We start from the raw sequence: 23,184 nt of genomic DNA, 5'->3' as shown, positions 1-23,184 counted from the left end.
TGTCTCTTTTCTGTGTGAGCAGAGCTTGCACACCAATAGTCATGACCACAATATGGCCGTATATCACTGGGCTACACATATTTGTCAATCATCCACCAGAATAGTCCAGGTCTAAGTGCAGATTTTCCACCATTATCACCAATAACCAGCCAGAAGGCCCAAGTATGTGAGTCTGATGGGTCCAGTAATGTGCAAAGTCTGCTCCTCCTTCGAAGCTGTTCCCCCTGAACACAGGGCCTGTGGGCAGCACATGGCTGTTCGCTATAGGATCTGATTTTGCTGCCATGCCATAGTCATGGTACAACAAGTGCTTGAAATGGAAATATAAAAAGTTCAGATTCACATTATGTGAGAGTATCTGTCTGCTTCTAAGAAAGGGCCGTACTTTCCCATTAAAAAGTAATGCACCTTTGCAGGGAGGTGCTGGTACTCTCCCTCACAAACTAAAGAAGTGCAGGTATCAGTATCTGTCCATCTGAAACACTGGTTAAAACAGATGCCTCACGGACACGGAGCACACACATACAAAAAATAAGTAAAACCAAAGGGTGGGGGGAGAACTCTAAATATAATTCAGGAGTTTCTATGGACACTGTACATGTGAATTACAGGTAACGTCACAGGACTGACTAATTTCACAGTCCTGCCAGGATCATTAAAGCAGATGTACCAAGACCATTGTGTGCCAAATGACTGCATGCCACATGTTACCCCTTCAGCTAATCCCTCTTTTCATCCTGTAGCATGTTGCATGCTGGAGTTTTTCAGCCTATTCTGACAATTTAAAAGAGTAGCCAGAAGTTCCAGAATGAAAAATGTTACATGGCTAAATAGCATCCATGACACGGCATGACTTGCCTGATATGCTGTGCACATTTGAAAAAATTTTATTAACACCAAAGGTAATGAGCAAAGTATTCATAAAACCATGGATATCATTCACCGAGTGGTGCATTAGAAATTTGTGTCTTGAACTCTAAAGCGATTTTGAAATAGTATTTAAAATAATGAGGGTGGACAACTGTGATGGAAAAGGCGTGCTCCAAAGAAGCTCACCCTTGATTTTAAAGGACTCACATTTTGCGGCTGCAGCACTCTGATTTGCTGCAGCCTCAGCTACCATAATATATATGTTTAACCTAAGTGATAGTTTTGCTGTCCAGAGACTGCTTATATAGGATTTTTGTCATCTGATGGATAGTTTATGTGTCTGAGATCTACACTTGATACCACATATCACTTGAACTTCCTTATTCTATGCTCCCACATTATGCTTCCTTTGGTTTAGGTTATTTTATGTATTGGTGGTTTAGGTTTTTTATGTATTGGAAAATCCACTTTTTCAAATTATCAAAATTCATACACATGTAGTTTTCGTAAAACTTGAAAAAGGTTATCATACCACTCTCCCACTGTTCCTCTCCTTTTCTGGTCTGATCTCCATAATCTCAGACAAATTATCAGCACTTTCAATGTCTAGCAAAGCGAGCTCACTCTCTAAGGAACCATACACCTGTAAAAAGAAAAGAAGCAAAGCAATGACATACTCCAATGCATATGCACAACAAATCAAACAAAGGTGAATTAAAATACTTCTCAGAATGTTTTGATCCTATTATGCAAAACGCAGAATTCATAAAGAAGTGTATCTTGCTTTATGTCAGGGCTGTGTTAGGAGCACAATATATATAATGGATGCAAACCCAAACAGTCCGGGTGTGTTGCCTTGTGGCTACAGAGGAGGTGAACCATTGTGTCTGCAAGTCCCAGAAGAAATTCTGAACTGCAATTGGGAACTGTATTGTGTCCAACTAGGGGCGGAACTTATCCCTGCTAACCCAAGCAATGGTGGGCGTTTTAAATGGATAAACTCACCTCGGGTGGATCGGTAGTTGTGCCTCTCCCAGGCCATCTACTCTTTGGGAGCCCCAGAAGTGACTGTGTCCTCACCTTTACTGACACCCCATTGCCCACCTACCTCAAAGGCAAAGGGCAAAGTGCGGATGGATCATTGACTGGATTCAGAGAAGATAAGGTCTGCAAGTCCAAGAGGACCTTCAGGACTATTAGCATCAAATGGAATTGGCCATGTGTCTAGCTAGAGACAAGAATTATCGATGTGAAAAGTCCACCTGGCCATCTATAGTGTTGTGCATCATTGATGCAACCCATTCCTTGGGTGCTAAAGGGAGTGACATTGTGGGACATGTTTCTTGCCCAATCTCTGTGCACCTTCCTTGTAAATAAGAGTGTGTGGAATTGTCGCCAGGTGGATTTGAAGGAGATGACCATTGGTGCTATAATCCCGGACAACCTTTTTACTGCCAGCGTCTACCAGATCCTCTCTCTGTTCCCAGCTAGGGGTGGAGTGCATTTATTTAAAAGCCCATCTGAGCTGCACGCAGAATGTCATGCTGCAAACTCGGTCCGGTCAAAGCCTTGGCCAAGGGAAGGCTCATCTCCTCCAATCAAAAACCCCCAAAAACCTGGATTAAGACAGATCAGGTTTGCTTAATTTGGATCTTAGTATGAGTCAAAGGCTTCTTTGGACTTTTTCTGGGCTCTCTCGTGATGATTTCTCCCAATTTTTGATGCTTGATTGTGTTTGATTTAACAAGCAGTTGGTCCTTTCTTGGGTTTTATGGGTTTTGACGTTTTAGGGTTTTTTCTTTTTCTTTTTATTATGCAATTGGGTATTTGAAACACACACTTTCTAGTTGAGACAATTGTATTCACTGTTGGTAAAAGAAGCAAGCTAATTGTCTCTGACCATGCCTTCCATTGCCAAGTAAGCTACAGTTTAAGTAATGCAAAAATACACAAAATGACCACATAAATCCCACTTCCATTAGGCAGCTGAACTCTCTCCATGGGGTATTCAAATCTCTGTTAGAAGGAATATCCACATTCCTCAGAGGAAAAAAAAGTATTTTGTCATGAGGAAAATGCTTTTAGCCTTCCCGCTATCACTAAGACCATAACTGAAACCTAACCTTAAGCAGCACTTTGATGGCAATAACAAATTAGCCAAGCAGACAACACTTTTGTTTGGCAAGGAACTTGCTAACTTAGCTGATAAATGGAGGGTACCAGCCTCCAAGTAAACAAATGTGATTGCAAATGCCTGAAATTTCCTATTTGAATAGATTTTATCCCTTGCAATGGAATATTGTGTCAAAAATATTATTTGCCACAATATCCTGTTCCTAAAATGGAAATGACCAAAATATTCGAAAAAAATTATTGTGGAATGTAATATAGACAAAAACATTGCTTTTCTAAAATATATATATTCAAAAAAACATAGGTTACAGATACGTTATAATTAGGCTCAAGTTTCACTCCTGCAAACCAAGTGAAATTCAGCAGTTAAAATTAGCTGCACTAACTATAACCTTCACCCCCACAATGCAGACAGCAAAGGGGGGGTGGATGATTCCCTTTCATAGTTGCAGGGTGGGTTGGGTGGAGTTTGGGGAGTTCGGGGGGTTCTTGTTGGGTGGCTGTGGCAAATGGTATGTGAATTACACAGTATGGGGTAGTGGGGTTGGGGGTAGCTTTAAGAGTCAGAATAACTGGAAATTGTATTTAGTATACAACATAAGAGAGGGGGAAGGGTGGCCGTCTGAGTTGGTGGTTATGTTACAAGGCCTGATAGTCGGATTAATCAATTACTAGTTTAAAATTAATGTGTTGGAATGTGGCAGGCCTAAATCAGGCGAGGATGTGACAACTAATATGTGAGGAACTAGCAACTTAGGAGCCACAAATTGTAGGGTAACTGGAACTCATTTGGTATTTAAAGATCAGCAAGTATTGAAGCGTTTGGGGTATGAAACACTTATATGCACTTCTCAAACAGTGTCTATACGGGGGTTGCCATAATGAAAGCTAGGAAGCTAGTCGCTAGGATTCTGAGAACTGTTTCTGATAGTAGGGACAGATGGGCTATATATACCACAGCATATAATTAATAGACATACATATACCATTTGTGTGGTGTATGGCCCTAATTTGGACGATCCTGCAGTCTTTAATTATTTAAATTGGGGACCGGTGGATTGGCCTGGAAATTTGATCTGAATGGGGGATTTTATTTGTGTGGTGGACTATCGTATAGAAACTACTAATCGGCAAGCTAGTATTAGGATGGCCAAAACAAGGGCATCTATTATGGAAATAATGAGATCGCATTGCCTAGTTGACGTTTGGAGAACTTTGTTCCCTTTGATACCTGGTTATACTTATACTGCATCTGACAGACAGTATTCTCGCATAAATTTGATTTTGGTGCAAGTACAGGTGTTGGAAGGGTATCTATCGAGATTTGTCCAAAGATTACCACAGACCACAACCCCATTATATTCAATATGCAGCCTAGGTCAGTTGAGGGTAGGAATGGTCGACGACTATTTACATTTCCTAGATACCTGCTTGCTAGTATAGAATATCGCGGACATATGAGGCGCCTTCTTTTAGAAATTATATCAAATAATAAAGGGCACAGCTTCGGTCGCAACTGTCTGGGGTTGCTTGAAAGCACATATACGGGGGTGACGCTTCCGTTTATTTGGAATCAGAATAGGTGTAAACACCAAGAAGAGACCCTATTCCAGCAGGAGTATTTGGATTTGGAAAAAAATCTTTCGCAGTCAATTCTTTTAAATGACCTGCAGGAGCAGTTACTATATCTAAAGCTAATTGACAGACGACAAATGCTCAATGGGGGTTAATGGAGAAGGTGGCTGCCAGTTATTATAAAAATAGGGCATTCCAATACGAGTATAGGGAAAACGTGGGGCGTCTGCTGGCTCACCAGATCTCTGACAGAAGTGCGAACAATACTATACATTAGATTATTGTGGAAAGTGGTGTAGTATACGCAAATTCTCAATCAGTCATGGAATAATTTGCAATTTTTTATCAAAAGGTGTATCGTAGACCTGATAGTAATAATCACCAGGCTGCAGGTAAGTACCTGCAGGAGAGTGGTATGTCCTGACTCGATCCCCAGCAGCAATGTGTCCTGAAGAAAAATGTTAACTTTAAAGGAGGTTGAGGTAGCTATAAATGCTTTACTCTAAGGGAAAGCAGCTGGGGAAGATTCCATACCTTTGGAATTCTATAAAGTTTTTATGGATATTCTTGCACCAGAGGTCTTTGATTTGGTAACTTCTATTAGTAATGGAGATGCTGCTCCACTATCATGGGAACAGACTAATATCGTGGTCTTTCCCAAAGAAGATAAACCTCCTGAGGAACAGAGCTCTTATCAATCTATTTCCCTGATAAACGCGGACGCAATGGTCTTCTCTAAAACCTTAGCTTTGTGTCTTGCTCCAGTCATGCATAATTTGGTTTCAGAACAGCAACATGGTTTCATCCCTGGTAGAGATACTACGGCACATATTAATACTGCAATTGCGGCATTTGATGTGGCTGGCAAAAATAAGGATAACATAGGAATGCTATGCTGGATGCAGAGAAGGCCTTGAATTGAGTTACTTGGGAAGCGCTCTGGCTGATCATAGATATGTGTGGGTTAGTTAATTGTTTTATAACACTAGTACAGATGCTCTATTAGAACCAGGCGCTAAGGCGCTGATGGGAGGCCACTGCTCTTTTTTTTTCAATAGGTCGAGGCACAAGCCAGGGGTGTCTACTTTCTCCTTTGTTGTTTGACCTTTATATTAAACCTTATTTAAGACATGTTATTCTGAACAAGGGCATACAACCTGTCTGGTTAAATAGTATTGATCTTAAAATAATGGGCTACGCTGATGATGCAGCAGTCTTTGCCAGCAATCCAAGGGATGCTGGTAATGTAATATTCAAGGAGGCTGATGAATGTAGTACCTTCTCTGGGTATAAGTTAAATCTCTCTAAGAAGCAGGTCATTCTAAATGTTAAATTACCTAGTTTTACAATATACATGACAGACACTGCTATGTATCTCAGTATACATTTGCGTAGCCATGTGGAGAACATCATCACACTTAGGTATAAACCCCTTTTGAAACTAGACATAGCAAACGGTGACAATGACATAAGCTTCCTTTGGGTATATTAGGTAGATGTAATATCATCAAAATGAACATATTGCCAAAGTTCCTCTATCTATTTTGTTCAATACCGCTACAAGTTCCTGATTCCTTTTTTGAATGTTTGGACGGGGCAGTCAGTAGTTTCATATGAGGCTATAAGAGGCCTAGGCGTGCTATTCGCTTTTTGAAGTTAGCCTATATGCAGGGCGTATTCAAATTACCGGATTATAAATGATTTTTAGGCGCATCATGTTCTGGTCGTATTCAAATTTATTGGTTGGAAGTAAGGCTAGGCAGATTGCATATGGGTATCAATAAGCACTAGGCATGGGCTTTAGATTTTTCTTGCATAGGTTGATGGATCCCAACTACTTCAAGTGGGTGAGTTTAAAAAGGCGGGAAAAATATGGTCACATTGGCATTGGGCCAAACCGACTGTCTCTTTTACTTTATTGTATGATTGTAGTCACATTCTTGGATATGTTAGGTTAATCTACAATGCCAGGTCTTATTTTTTTCTTGCATTCTTGCATTCTTTCGTGTTGTTATATTTTGTATATGTAAGTGGCTGTATTGACTGTTCTGACTCTTGGTAAAATCATATAAAAAATAATTTAAAAAAAGAGAATGGTAGTGTGGATGTTGGAGTGGGTGTATGAAAGATTATATTGGGGTGTATGTGGGTGCATCAGAGATTCTGTGGATGATATCATCAGTGATGTCACTGACCATGCCATGAGTGATGTAATATGTGAGGCCATAAGCAGTGTATTGCTGGGGCACAAGTTATAGTCAGCTCAGCTAACTAGAACTCCTGAATTTCACTGGAACTTAACTATAATGTCTCTGAGACAGTCGTTTACTCACTAACATACACATATACACACTCATCCATCCATACAGTCCTGTACATATGCTGTCTTCAAAACACATACAAACAGTGAGTCAGTCACCAACCCATACAGCCACTTATACACAAAGTGAAACACTGATACATACATTTCAATATTTAAAAGTTACTTGCTAATATATGTATTCACTAAAATACACTTAATAAGGCAGTTACCCAATCAATTCTTTTAAAAACAAACATCCATTTACACACTTATTTAACCATTTATTCTTCCATCGTCCTTTGCAAATACATATATAAAACATATATGTTTTTCAGAAAGACACACATTCACTGGATGGTGTCATCAGTGATGTCATGAGTGATGTCACTGACCATGTAATGAGTGATGTAATATGTGACGTCATCAGCAGTGCATTGCAGGCGCGCAAGTTATAGTGAGTCCAAATAACTATAACCTGCGAATTTCAATGGTTTTATGTCAGTAAAATTTCCAGCTAACTATAACTGGTGTGAAACCTATGGTTTTTTCAGTGAATATATATATATATGTATATTACCTGCTGGCGGTCGCCAGTAGGTATATATAGTTAGGATTTTTTTCCTATGGGATTTCTGAAAATTCTATGTCGAATAACTTTGGCGTTTGTGGACGGAATTGGCTGAAATTTTCAGAAAAATTGCACATTTTGTTTCTGAGCATTTGGGGGGGTTTCGTCAAGGGGGCCGAGAAAAAAGGGGGGTCCCAAAACACGTTTTTCCCATTCATTTTTCCATAGGGCGGTTGGAATCACTTTTAGCTCGAACGGCTGAATGGATTTACACGAAACTTGGCAAAATTGTAGATATAGTTTGCCCGACGTACCTTTGCTATGTCTCAATATATGTGGTCCAGTGGATTTTGAGAAGTTAACGTTTTAAAAAACAGATATATCTGTAACAGCGCTCCGGTTAGCGCCCCGGTTCGCGTACCTGACGCGTAACGGAACTTCGCGAAGTGAAGCTGATTGGCTCTCCGGTGTCTGTCAACATTCTAAACAGTCCGGATCGGCCGCCATCTTGTCTCTCGGTAGGATCGAGAGACAAGAGGTGGAGAAAAACGAAGGGGGAAATTAATGAAAGGGGGCAAGGTAGACCCCTCCTGACCCCCTAGGAATGATGTGGGGGCTATTAAAGGGTCCCGTGGGGTAAAAAATAAAAAAAAAATCGATTTTTCGCGGTAGAAGCGCTACCCAGTACGCGAACCGGGTAGCTTACCGGTAGCGTAACGGGAGTTCGCCATTTTGTGTTTTGGACAAATTTAATAACAAGATGGAGGAATAACAATGTGGGAAATGGGTACGGGGCACGGGAGACGTATCCTGACCCCCTAGGTTTTCTGAGGGTAGCTGAGGAGGCTCATATATGTCGGGGAAAAAAATTAATTTTTCGCGCGGTTAGCTGCCGGTTCGCGAACCGGGTAGCGAACCGGGAAGCGAACATAAGTGAAAATTAGTGAAAAAAGGTACATTCGAAATTTTAAAAGAGTAATTATAGTCAAGGTAGCTCTGAAAAGAGCTTTTGGGTTCTGTGTAAGTTCTAGGCACTTATAAGTAGGTACCAATACACAGTCTTAAATTTTGTATGAAAACTCTGTTTCCCTCATCTGAGAAGTGCACACCATCTCCTCTGTAGATATCTTGCATATAGTAACGCAAGTTATTGTTGTAGATGGCGCCCATTCCATGGTCTCTCATATAAGCTGAAACAGACTTATTTACATGCTTCCTCGCTTTCTCAATTTGTGGTCAAATTTGATTGGACCACCTCCATTTCTGTCTTTGGCATATATTGGAATATACCAAGGCAGTTTGAGGGAAAAGTGCCATTAATTGCTCAAAGGTGTCCTTTAAGAGCATTTCCAGACCTACCCCAGTCAAAGTGCCCAAATCATTTCCTCCACAGTGCACTATTATGAGGTCAGGGTTTGGCAAATGTAAAAAGGTTTTCACCAATGGTATCAATTGGTGACATCTCAATCCTCTTTGGCCAATCCATTTGATTTCCACATTTTGTAAATTGAGGTTGTGTAAATTTCTGTTATCAGCATACCTGTGAGCCCAGTGGATGTAACTATGTCTAACAATCCAGACAGAAAACATGGTGAGAGGAGGTTCTGCTGCAGTCAGATGAAGTGTGGGAATGAAATGGCAGTTGAAACAGTAGGAGTTTGTAAAGAAAAAAACTGTGGAGTTTCAGTGCTAATGATTCAGTAGCAGTGATTGGTGGATTTCCATTGCTGAAAACAGAAAGTTAGGGTGCATGGATGTGTTCTTTGAAACATGTAATTTGAATGGTTATTATGGTTATTATGATTTTAAGAAACATTGCAGTGGATTAGCAGGTGTACTGAGAGTTCAGAGTTCATTTGAAACATTGTTGTGTGAACTTGTAAACATGAGAGGTCTGGCAGGAGGTAGTTGCTATGGAAAAAGGCCAGAAAGGGCAGAGGGGGGAAGGGTGTTGATTTGAAAAAAGTGAGGGAAGAGTTTTGATTGGGTCACATGAGAGATATGTGTGATGAATTTCAGCATTTCAGTGCCTTTGTTGGTTGCAGCCTCTGGAGTGCATACCTTTTGCTCTGCTAAAGAAAAATTGGTGTGTTTCTGAGACTGTTTTGAAATTCAAAAAGCATTTGATAAGGTGAGAAAAAATTCATTTAATTTAGATAGAGAGTAGTATAGTTTATGGAGAAAATAAGGAAGCCAGCTGTACATTTAAAATGTTGTTTTGTGTCAAGTGTTTTCATTATTTTTTCCAAAAAGATTTTGCTTCTTTGACAAATTATAATTATAGATAATATGAAGTATTAGTACTGACAGGGTGTGCTTGTACATAGGAGGTGTGCTGTGTTTTCAAATTATGACCAGAAAATCGTTTTTTAACAAAAAGACATGCTTTTTACATTTATGAGACGGATAACATGGGGTGTGCTTTTTTAAATAAATATTTCACTTCCCAACATGAATATGGGAGAATAATTTGCTTGTTTGTTGGTTTAAAAACTCGTTTCTTGAAGTCATTTAGGTTTCACAATATGTTTGCAAGAGTTACATAGTCAACATGGGGGCATATTTACAAGGCTTATGAGACACATTCACGTCATTTTCCCCATTTTAAAAGTGACTTTAAAGGTGGTGCAAGGTCCTTGTAAATACACCCTCATGAGTGCTTTGCAAATTTAAGTCATTTTCCCCTGGTGCATGTGCCTTGTAAATATGCCCCTATGTGTGCTAGACAATTTTAAGGTACTTCTCCCATGAATCTGGGAGACTAATTTGCTTACATGATGTGTTTAAAAATCGTGCTAAGGTGAGAAAAGATTCCTTTAATTTAGAAAGAGATTAGTATGCTTTTTGGAGAAAATAAGGAAGCCAGCTAGGGTGTGCTTGTACATAGGAGCTGTGCTGTGTTTTGAAATTATGACCAGAAAATCTTTTTTTTTTAAAGAAATACTTTTCACATTTATGAGAAGGACAACAAGGGGTCTGCTTTTTTAAATAAATATTTCATTTCTCAACATGAATATGGGAGAATAATTTGCTTGTTTGATGGTTTAAAAACTCGTTTCTTGAAGTCATTTAGGTTTCACAATATGTACTGCTAGAGTTTCTTAGTCACTATGATAATTATGATATACTTTTAGGACTGTTTAGGGGGCATGGATATGCTGAGGCTTCTGTAATTGTCATTGGAGGAGAATTATGTACATTGCACTGCTGCATACAGTCCTCACCTTCTGCGTACTCTTGGATATGCTAGACTATATCTGCTCAATGAGATACCTAAGCTGAGGAAACACAGGTGATGTGATTGGGAAATGAGCAAAAATATTTGCACGTTTTTCAATTACATCACCTGTGTTTCCTAACATTACTAATCACATTGTGCAGATGAGGTTTAGGCCTGTCCAGGGAGACAGAGGAGGTCTGGCCTTTGTTGAAGTGTGCAGTGGACATGACTCACTTCATCTGTTGGCCTGCACATGTATTATGTCCTCTGTACTCTTCAACAAGCCAAAATTTCATCTGCAACCCTGAGTAGTCCTCACCGCAAACAAACTTTTGTGACTGCAAGACCTGCCTTTTTTCTCCTAGATATTTCTTGGTTTTACCATGGCAGACAGACAATCCAGCATACCTCTGGATAGGCCACACCTTATGGTGGTGCAAGGGCCTTGTAAATACGCCCTCATATGTGCTTGGTAATTTTAAGTCACTTCCCCCCTGGTGCAAGGGTCTTGTAAATACACCCTCATGTGTGCTTGGCCATTTTAAGTCAGTTCCTCCTGGTGCAAGGGCCTTGTAAATACGCCCTCATGTGTGCTTGGCAATTTTAACTCACTTCCCCCTGGTGCATGGGTGTGGTAAATACGCCCTCATGTCTGCTTGGCAATTTTAAGTCACTTCCCCCTGGTGCATGGGTGTGGTAAATACGCCGTCATGTCTGCTTGGCAATTTTAAGTCACTTCCTGCTGGTGCAAGGGCCTTGTAAATACGCCCTCATGTGTGCTTGGCAATTTTAACTCACTTCCCCCTGGTGCATGGGTGTGGTAAATATGCCCTCATGTGTGCTTGGCCATTTCAAGTCACTTCTTCCTGGTGCAATGGCCTTGTAAATACGCTCTCATGTGTGCTTGGCAATTTTAATTCACTTCCCTCTGGTGCATGGGTATGGTAAATACGCCCTCATGTCTGCTTGGCAATTTTAAGTCACTTTCCCCTGGTGCAAGGTCCTTGTAAATACGACCCTATGTCTTCTTGGAATTTTAACTCACTTCCCCCATGGTGCAAGTGCCTTGTAAATATGCCCCCTTTGTCTATGTTGTTAAATTACTGTAGATAGAATTGACAACTAGTGTGTTAATTGTTTGCCTACTGTTATTGGTTTACTGTTTGGTAATAGTGGTTAATATCAATTTTTAAAAAAAATTTCCACAGATTTACCTGAAGATCTTTAGAAAACTTTAAAAATGCCCTCAAGGCAGAGAAAACAAAAAGAAGCAAAGCGACTTACACTCCATCTTGGTAAAGATTTGCAGCAGTCCTCTACTATTAAATCGTATCAAGTCGCCAAAAAAGCTCCCGGTAAGAAAATAAAATCATTTTTAAAAACAATTTGCAGACAAAAAAATACCAGTATTGAACATGTTTTAGTGCATAAGAAGAGAGACAATTTAAAGGAAAAGGAAAGGCCAGTCAAAAAAGTTTCTGCTAGAGCAGGAGATAAGTCTGTGCATGGCAGTAGAAGGGAAAATCAATTCAGGGACATTCGTAGGTGAATGTTCCGCAACAGGATAATTGTCAATTTGTTAAAAAATTTTAAGAAAGGCCAACAGAAAGTGACATTTTATAAGAAAAAGAAAAATGTAGAGAAAATTATTGATCAGGCTTTTGAAATTAAGCGAAAGTTATTTATTTTGGTAATCAATAGAATTAGGAAACTAAACAAGGTAATTTCTGATTTCAAATCAAATAGTAGATGGAAGAGAGTAGTTAATCGAAGTAATTTTTGTAAAGTTTTCTCAGGAGAAGGGATGCATAGTTCAAGTTGTGAGGCATTTTTCAATGAGGAGAGTTACTTTCAGGACAATGATTTGGTGCATGCAGTTGACACCAGTGGTCGAGCATATGAGGTAAAAGATGGTTGTCCGGTTGAAAAAGAAAAACTTGTGTCTGCAGATGCAGAAGAGGTGTTAGGTGATGAGGTTTTAGGAAGACGTCCTAATGGACCAGTCTACACCTGGAAATGTAGTAGCATTTGTAGTGTGCGACAGGATTCCATCAATTTGTTTTGTGATTTTGTACGTACATTTAATAAGAAAAGTTTAAAACAGAAAATGAAGTTGTTGCAAGAATTAGATCCTTGCAGAGTGAGAGAAGTAACAGGTTTGCATGGGCATTCACTGGCTTGTCTTTCCAGAAGAGTATGCCAGAGTGTTTTTCATCATTTCAGGATGCTAGCAGTGCATCATAATAAAGTGAGGAAATTAGTGAGAATGTTGTATTATGCTAAGTGTCCAGCAATTATGCTTAAACAATTGAGCAGTGCTCTTTTGCATGGTTCAGAACAACATGTGAAAAATATTTGTGAAGAAATTGAGTTCTGTTACTTTGCTAGTAAAGAGAACAATGTTGAAATTGACCCAGTAGAAGAAGGTAATGTGGAAGAGAGTGTACAGATTTCTAATATAGATAAGTTTCACAAGGAAATTTCCATCTTTCAGTAGAAATCCAGTGAGAGGCCTAATTTCACTTGTGTATGTTGTCGACGGACTTATTATTAGAATCAGACAAAGTTAGTGGATTTATATGCAAAAAATGAAATGGAAAACAATAGTTAATGGAAGGATTTTGCCACATACTTGATGGTAGAAAATTGTTTTGATTTGTGATCGGGCCAACGTATGTGTACTTATTGTTTTAACAAATTAAACCAAAACCGGATGCCTGCTAGAGCGGTTCATAATAATCTGGAATTGGTTGACATTCCTTCTGAATTGAAGGATTTAAATACTTATGAATCTATTTTGATTCAAAGTGTGCATCCCTTTCAGGCTATTGTACGAATGGAGCCAAAGACAGGGAAATTGCCTCCATCAGATTTACAGAGAGGATTAAAGGGAAGAGTTGTTTATTTGCCTTTAGATTTGAAGAAAAACATTATTACAATTGGAGTAGAGAAAGTGGAAGAGGAACCTCTGGTTATCCTAGTTAATGGGGTTCCGACAAAGAGTAAGAAAATCTGGCAAGATTTAGTGGATGTAAGGAAAGTCAAAAAGGCAACATTGTATTTGATAAAAAACAATGAGTACTACAAGAATGTATGTGTTGCAGAAGAGGAAGTAAGTGAAGAAGAAGACAGCGAATTGTGTGCTGGACAAATTGAGAAAGTAGAAGCCTCTAAAAATGAAGAAATATATGAACATTATAGTGTTCATCCTTTGCATTCCAAGGAAGTCATGGGGAATGCTATTGAGTGGTTTCAAATGAAACAAGCCAAAGGGAGTCCCATTAGTGTTTGGGAGGAAAGTTTGGAAGCTCGGTGTTTTCCACAGTTATTTCCCACAGGTCGAGGAGGACGATATGATGAGCGACCTGATCAAATTTCTGCTTCTGAATACTGGACTTTACGATTGTATGCAGAAGATCCTAGGTTTCGTCAATGCATTCCCTATTTGTTTCATCTATTGTTTGAAAGTGATCTGTCTGGACTGTCTTATGCAGTAAACCACATCCTGAAAAGTGGTCTACAACTGCTAAATATCTCAGCAAGGGACTTTATGGATAAAGTCAATGTGCAAGACAGTATTTTGGATTCTCACCTGATTAATCTGATGGTATGTCAGCGTGGTACTAATGAGTATTGGTACCGTCGTCATGGTGACTTAAAATGTATGCTGAGGAACTTAGGAACTCCCACATGGTTCCTCACTCTCAGCTGTACTGAGTATGGCTGGGAAGACTTACTTGAATTTCTACGAGAGGCAAATAAAAACATTGAAAATATTGAATTCAAGACACCAGGAGAACTGTGCTCTTTGGTTCCAGTGAATGTATGCAGGTACTTCAATCATAGATTTGAAGCTATGATGTCTTTCATCACGAACAAGAAAAATCCACCTCTTGGAGAGGTGTTGGATTTCTTCTGGAGAAAGGAGTATCAAGCACGAGGTGCTCCTCATATACATATGCTGCTATGGATCAAAGATGCACCCAAATTTGGAACTGATCCGGATGACTTAGTGATGAATTTCATAGAACAGTATTCTACATGTGCTGTTCCAAAGACAAAGGAAGACAACAGTCTAAGAGAACTAGTTTTACGGTTTCAAAGCCATCGTTGTGGAAAGTACTGTCTTCGTAAATTCAGAAACAAGAACAAGTACTATACAAAATGTCGTTTTGGATTTCCACGATCAGTGATATCTAAAGGAAGAGTGAACAATTTGATGTCTTCGCTGCGACATAATGTGACGAGGAAATCACCCAAAAATACATACAATTTGAAGAGAAACGAAGAGTCCAAGAACATCAATGACTACAACCCAGTGATTTTGTCCATGTGGAATGCTAACATGGATATACAGTTTGTGGCTGACAACTGTATGGCTGTGGCTCGGTATGTGACGTCTTACATCACAAAAAAAGAAAAGAAAGAACTCAAGGATATGTGGGAGGACATTTCCCATGAAAAGAGCCTCAGTAAGAAGTTGTACAGTTTCAGTCTGAAGATGTTGTCGCATCGAGAAATCGGAGCTTACGAATGTTTTGACTGGTTATCTTCAGCAAGTCTCTATGCCAAATCTAGGAGTATCATTTGGGAAAGTCTTGGTCTTGCTGCAACACGTAATCGAGTTTTCAAACCTGTACGGGAAATTGAGTATTTGGCAGGGAAGGAGCCAAGCAGTACAGATATTTTGAAGACCAACATGTTGGATACTTATTATCCAAATAGAAGCAGTCACCTGGAGAATGTTTGTCTGTATGAGGTTCCACAAAATTACATTTTCAAGAGGAACATCACAGAATATATTGATAAAGGAGTGTATGCTGTAATTGGAAGTGAGGGATGTCTGGTCAAGCAAAAAAAATGTCTATTGGTAAATCATTGAAAATTGGATTGCGAATCTCCAGAAAGAAAAGAGTTTTTCTATTTAGCTCTTTTGCAACTTTTCAAGCCTTGGCGTGCAGAAGAGGAACTGCTTGGATATTTCCTCTGTTACGAATACTCTTTCAATGCAGCCAAGGAGTCCATAGAATGTCCTGTTTTCCCAAAATATCTAGAAATGTTGAATGCAGAAATCGAGCAGGAAGCAACAATAGCAGCCGAGATTGCTAGAGACAGTTCTCAGGACAGTCAGAGTTCTGTTTCATTGAGTCAGGATCCACTAGGAGGACCAGTTATCGAAAATGAAGCTGCCACTGCCATGATTGAAGTGGAAAGAGCCATGGCTCATGCTCAGGAGGATGTGGTTAACTTAGAAGATTTGGAAAGACAACTCAACGTTGAGCAGAGGAAAATATATGACGAAGTTACCAACCAAATTGATCATGGATTAAGTCATGAGAAGAAAGAGTGCTCATGTACGTCGTTGAAGCCTGTCCGACTGTACATGAGTGGAGAAGCAGGAACTGGAAAAAGTTTCCTCATTAAAGCAATTTCATGTTATCTGCAGAAAAGAACTGAGTCATCACTGTCTTGTGTTGTCACCGCTCCAACTGGACTGGCAGCACATAATATTAAAGGTATTACTTTGCATCGGCTACTGATGCTGCCAGTGGAGCATGATAACAAATTACAATACCACAAGTTATCGGGAGATGCTTGTTGTGAAGTATCTAGAGTCCTGAAGAAGATGAAACTTCTTATCATTGACGAAGTAAGCATGGTTTCCAATGTCATGCTTGCCTTTGTGCATTTGAGAATGCAGGAAGTTCTTAAAACAGAGTATGATGTGTTATTTGGTGGCAAACACATTGTTTTCGGTGATCTTCTGCAGCTGGCACCAGTGAAAGGACAACCAGTGTTTAAACTGCTTACGCATGAAGATACCAGGAGGTTCCTAGGGAGCATTGGCAACGTTAACATATGGTTAAACTTCAATTATGCTGAGCTGCGTGAAAATATGCATCAGGCGAAGGATGAAGATTACAAGAATATTCTACAAGATGTTAGAATCGGGAAAGTGACTGAGGGTGGGAAAGAAGCTTTACATGCACGATTACTATCAAATTTGTATCCAGAAGAAGACGTTCTGCCAGAGAATATTTTTCATAAAATTACTGAGAAGAAATCGGGAATATGTTTGATGCCAACTCTTGCAGAATGTTCCATCTTCAACAACAAAATGTTGAATTTAGAAAACCAAGAGATTGTGAAACTGGAAGCTATTGACAGAATAGAGCATATGGGTGCAACAATTGTTTTGTCTGAGAATTTGAAATCTAAATTGGATTCATTAGAGAAGACTATATCTAAAACTGCTGGTTTTGAAAAGACTCTGAATGTGTGCTTAAATTGCCGTATCATTTTGAGAAGGAGTTTACATGTTGAAAGAGGTCTGGAATAAGGAATAATTGGTAATGTTGTTGATTTTGAGAAATACAGAAATAGAGATGGAATTGAATTTTTAAAAATTAAATTTGATGGCATTGAGGAAGTACAGCTAATTGGTCGTTGCACAGCTAGGTTTTTGCTTGTAAAAGACTTATATGTTTGCCTAAGCAATTTCCTGTTTGCTTGGCATATGCTGTGACAATCCATAAATCACAAGGTTTAAGTGTAGACAGTGCTTTGGTGCATATAGGCAGTTCTGTGTTCAAGGAGGGTATGGCTTATGTAGCATTGTCATGAGTCAGAACTTTATCGGGTTTGTACTTGATTGAGTGTGATGTCACAAACATTTGTGCGGATCTAGATTGTGTTATGGAATACAATAGGTTAAGAAGAGAGTATGCTCCACATTTGCCTCAATATCCTTTGTTTGAGAAACGTGTAGTAGGCCGGAATCGTAGAAATGTCACTAATAGTAGGGAGGTTGTAGCAAAAAGACCAAAAGTCGATGAACTCAAAATTGTAAGCAGAAAGAAAATGAATTCTGTTGAAGATGTTGTTGGTTTTCAATTTGAAAATAGTTCTGGTGTGAACTGCTATGCTAATGTAGTGGTTAATGTTGTCTTTTCTCTAGAAACTTTAAAAGAACAGATTGTGATCAATTCGGATCAAAGTTTTTGCTGTTTGTTGAATTCTGTGTTAGAGAAATGTAGCGCTGATAGAACAAGAGTAGAAAGTGTGTCTGAAATTCGAAATCTGTTAGACAAATGTTCAGGTCAAACACAATTCTCTCAAAATATTCAGCAAGATTGTCAGGAGTTTTTAATGTATATGCTTAATGTATTGCAAGATGAAGGTGTAGATGTAGATCATCTGTTTGGCCTTTCTTATCAATGGCAGCATGACTGCGAGTATTGTACGTTATCAAGTACTACTAGTGTAGACTCAGAAAGATTTATATATTTAACTTTGCCAGACACTAAATCAGTATCCTTTAATAAGCTAGTAAAAGCAGCCGATCAAAACATGGAGTGTAGCCAATGTAAGTCTGCAATGCTGTCCACATTATTTATACGAAGATATGGCCAGTATGTCATTTTAATGTACCAACGATGTAGGCCTGATGGAACAAAATTGACACTTTAATTAAAAATTTTGTGGCTTCTCAGTTGTCAATATCAGGAAGGACTTTTCTAACTGCAGCAATTATATATCATGAGGGTCCTTCAACAACATCAGGACATTACACAACTTATTTGAAGTCTGGAAACGGCTGGTCATTCTGCAATGATTCTGTTTTAACTTTCAAAAAAAGATTGCCTTTTCACCTTAAAAATTCTTACCTGGTGTTCTTACAACCAAAATTTTAGGGAAGGAATCTCGGGATTTGTTCAGAGGAATTTCAAGAGGTTCTAATGGCTCCTACACTATATAGCCTTGTGGATAAGTGTAGCACAGAGCGAAAATTGTTTGTTTTAATAAGCTAATTCAAGTAGCAGATCAAAAGAAGGAGTAGAGGTAATGTAAGTCTGCAATGCTGTCCACATTATTTATGGAAACTTATGGGTGAAATGTCATTTCACAATTCCAACTATATAAACCGGATGTAAATAAGTTGTCAAGTCTAATTAAAAATGTTTTGGCTACACAGTCGTCGATTTCAGGAAGAACATTTGTAACTGCAGCTATTAAATGACATGATGGTCCTTTGACAACATCAGGATATTACACAGCTTATTTGAAATGTAAAAAAGGCTGGTCTTTCGGCAATGATTACTATTTGAGTGTGAAGCAATGTTGCCTTTTGACTTGTTTTCAGAAGTGAGAATTTAGGGTAGGTAACTGGATTATAATGATTCTGGGTGTTGCTGTAATTTAGTGTTCTGTTTTAAATTGCTTTGTATGTCTCATTTTTCTTAAAACGATGGAGCTTATCTTTCCGAAAGTGGCGTGCAGAAAATAATAACAGCACAACAGAGTATAAGCTGTTCATAGGACATCCTTTGACGTCATGGAAAGTAAGTTACTTTTGAGGAGTTCTGATTTCTGATGGGTTATATTATATGGGTTTTTTAAACACAATCATTTTGATTGGGTTTTTTTTCCCCGCTGTTATATGATGAATACCTTCAACTCACTGTTTTTAGTGAAATTTGATATATTCTGAGAACAGCAAAAATAAACCATTTAATATGTATAATTAATTCTGTACTTTGAATTGTGATTTTTAATATGTACTCATCTTGTCTCATGCTCACTCATCTTTTACTACTTTCTATCAATTTTTAAATGTTTGTTCTTTCTTTCACAGATTGAAAGTATAAAAATAACAAGTGACTAAGTTAACGACAATTATAAGGTAAGTGTTTTGTACTCTTTCCGTTGCATCTCTATCACATTTAATTTCTTTTAGTTCCACTGCTTCATTTCTTTAACCCTCAGTTTCCTGCCTTTGCTACTTCCCTCATTCCTTTTTCTATTACTTACTTACTCTACTCCTTCCACTCCTTTTCTCAGTCCCTCTTTAAACAGTATCTCTGTGTTACTCCCTCTAGCTGTCTTTCTTTTAACATTATTCTCTGTTTACTTCCCTTATACTTACTCTTCTTTTTTTTAAAAAAAAAAAAATTTTGGTTCGCTTCCGGTTCGCGTACCGGCGCGCGAACCGGGAAGTGAACCAAAAGAAATAGAGGTTGCCAGAGTGCTAAACATTCTAGCAATTTCTTATAAATGGGAGGTAGTTCTGAAAAGAACTTTTTTTTAATTATTTTTGTTGTTTTATATTTTTTTTATTATTTTTCTGAACATTTTTTTACTTTTTTTGTATTTTTTGAACGGTTTTATATTTTTTTGTATTTTTGGGGGGGGGGAAACGAAAATGATTCATTATAAAGGGCTCAACAGGAGCAAAAAAAAAAGATAATTTATTTTCTGGGGCGTTTTGGACATTTGTGATTGTCAATAGCTGTGTTGATTAAATCTATGCTACTCTCCCTGTAGCAAATCAATTGGCCACAAAAAATGCACACATGCTTCACATTCCCAAACTTCAGTTGGATATTTGGGACCGTCTCCCTCGCCTCTGGTCCCGTTAGTGCCTCTTCATTGGATGTACTGGCCACAGGTGGGGGGTTATCCTGCAGGTCACGTACTTGCGCAGCACTATAATTTATAGGGTGCCACCTGTCCATGTGCCGATGCATGGTATAATTGCCATAGCTGTATTTCTTTTCAGTCCCTCTTGACAGATCTTTTTTGCAGATCAGACAGGTAACATTGCGGGCATTTACCTTTTTTTGGCCCCGGGGAAACGTGAAAAATTGCCAGGTGTAGTTTTCTTTCACATGGGACCTCCTCGGCTGTTCAGGTAAAAACTCCCTAGTCCCTTGCTGCTCTTCCTCTTCTTCCTCTTGTTCCTCCTCTTGCTGAAGGATAACCTGAGGAGGTGGTCCTCTCTTCCTAGGAGGTGGTGGTGGTGGTGGGGTCCCACCAGCTGCAGCTACTAATGAAGCCATTTCTTTAGAATCAAAATAGGTCTTCCTCTCAGAAAGTTGAAAGTCAGAGTGAGAAAAAAGGTGGGGCCTTTCATCATTTGGGAAAAAAAAATGTTCTAAACCAATGAAAAGTGTTATTTTTAGGTCATATGACCTAGCCTTACATCATTAGGAAACCAAAAGTAAAATGAACCAATGAAAAGTTTTATGAACAAGTCACATGACCTGTTATCCTTACGTTACGCGTCCCGCTACGCACCCGGAGCGCTGCGCTTCGCGCCTCGGTTTGCGCTCCGGAGCGCTTCCTGGTGCGCTAACGCGGCGTGTCATAAGACGCACTACGCGGCAACGCGATACGTCGCGCTTACGCGACGCGTCACGATGTTGTTTTCTAAGGCGGTAGTTGCGTTAACGGAACGTTTACCGGTTCGTGGAACCAAATTGAGCTAACGGGAAGCTACCCGGTGCGCGGACTGGTAGCGAAACAAAAAAATATATATAAATAAAAAAATTATATTACAAACATATAAAATATATTTTTGCATTAAAATAAGAATACATTTTACAGCTTTTGATATTTGCTATTAAAAAACCGTTGAAATTCACTGAAAAACCCATAGGTTATAGACCATATATAGTTAGGAATTAGCATTTACAAAACCTTAAAAATTCACTGAAAAAACCATAGGTTATAGACCATATATAGTTAGGGATTAGAATTTACAAAACCTTATTTTACTCGCACAAAACCATTGAAATTCGCATATATAGTTAGTTGCACTAACTATATATCGCACAACCGCAATCCACTGCTGATGATGTCACATATTACATCATTCATGACATGGTCAGTGACATCACTGATGACATCACTGATGACATCATCCAGTAACTGTATGTTTCTGTAAAGTTAAAATATGTCTTACATATTGAAGAATGAGTGGATGTATAAGTGTCTGGATGAAGGATTTAGTAGGTGCATGACTGACTGTATGAGAGAGTGATTAAATGTGTCTCACTGAGTGCATGGGTTAGTGACTAAACTGTCTTAATTTGTGCAGCATTATGTCTGTTGTTCTGTAAACTGCTGCATGTGTTAATCAGTAGCTATATGAGTAACTATATGGGTTATTGATTGGTTGCCCAAGTATTTGTATGGGAGACTGAGTATGTGTGTGGGTGGCTGGGAGGTGTATGACTCTGTGCATAGATGTGTGAGCAGTTGATTCTCTAGATGTATGGGTTCAAAAGTGCATGTGGAAACAGCTGTATGGGCAGTTGACTGTGTGCATGAGTGTATTGGTGAGTGAATGGATATCTCAGTGCTACATGTCAAAGTAAGTACATATGTAAAACACAGTACATGTGAGAGTTGACATATATAAATAACTGTGCATAAGAGCCAGTGAATGTGTGAGTGGCTGTATGGATCATTGTGAACTTCAATCAAGGATTGTATAAGAGAGTAAATATGTGTTAGTATATGTTTGAATAAGTAAAGTTTGTATAACTGTATAGTTGAGGAAATGGAGGTGTGATTGATTCTTTGCATGACTGACTAGGTGTGTGAGTAACTCCATGGATGAGTGACAGTCTGTGAGTATCTGTTTACACTGAGTGTATCTAAGGTTATATTAGAGTCTGAAGAGGTTCATCGTATTATCACATGAATGATGTCATCAGTGATGTTGTCAGTGATGTCATTTGAGTTGTCAACAGTGATGTCATCAGTGATGTCACTGACCATGTCATGAATGATGTAATATGTGACATCATCAGCAGTGGATTGCGGGTGCGCGATATATAGTTAGTGCAACTAACTATATATGCGAATTTCAATGGTTTTGTGCGAGTAAAATAAGGTTTTGTAAATGCTAATCCCTAACTATATATGGTCTATAACCTATGGTTTTTTCAGTGAATATATATATATATATATTACCCGTGCTGATATAGGCAGTGGTACCTGTTTACCTCTTATAAGGAAACTATTTCCTATGTATTACTCTGCTGAACTGTTACTCCATATTAGGCCATCTTTAAGTTTTAAGTGGTATACTTTCAGTGTTGGTTCCTGGCACCCTGTTCTTTAAAATAATCAACTTCACCTAGGAAAAGACTGATTTATTCTTTTGTGTGTGTTTGTAAACTGCTAAATACGTTTAGCTTGTTTTATTAAATGAAGTTGCAGGTTAAATTAATCGCTTTATTAATGTAAACTCATTGCGCTAATAAAGTTGCTTAATTGACCTCGAACTATTCTTGTTATGCACACTGAGCAGCAGGAAAGCGCCATATCTATAGAGATATGACTCTCTCCTACCGTATCCCTAGCGCCGACGCTGATTTCAGCTGCTATGCGCCAAGCAAACACCTTAGCACTGTAGTGCTAAGGTGCGTGCCTCAGACTAGCATATGGTTTGTACAGGAGGGGTATCCTTCCTGTACAAAATACTATGCCTAGACAAGTTCAAACACTTTTCCCATTTTGTATGTATGCTGCACAGTGCAGCACACATGCAAAGTAGGAAAAGAAAGGAGAAATGAATAAATTTCTCCTCTTAATGCCTCATTTCAGATGTCGTTAAGTTTGGGCGCTAAACCCTATCTACAATTGTTTGTAGATAGGGTTTTGAATCAAAAGGCATGGGTGGTTGGATGGGAACGCCCATGTAGTATCCATGTAACGACCCCCCCC

General features: G+C 38.9%; 1 protein-coding gene across 1 annotated transcript in view; it reads right to left on the bottom strand.

Annotated features, from left to right (window-relative positions):
- LOC147674007 (uncharacterized) overlaps window positions 1-23,184 on the bottom strand; it is a 640,165-nt gene that overhangs the window by 475,707 nt on the left and 141,274 nt on the right. The window contains exon 6 of the mRNA XM_086945549.1: window positions 1,403-1,513. Coding sequence (XP_086801675.1) covers window positions 1,403-1,513 — 111 coding nt within the window. The remainder of the gene's footprint in view (window positions 1-1,402; window positions 1,514-23,184) is intronic.

This window comes from Lissotriton vulgaris, chromosome 12, assembly GCF_964263255.1.
Source record: "Lissotriton vulgaris chromosome 12, aLisVul1.2, whole genome shotgun sequence".
NCBI lineage: Eukaryota > Metazoa > Chordata > Amphibia > Caudata > Salamandridae > Lissotriton > Lissotriton vulgaris.
Note: the sequence above shows the minus strand (reverse complement) of the source record. Positions and strands in the feature narration are given on the sequence as shown.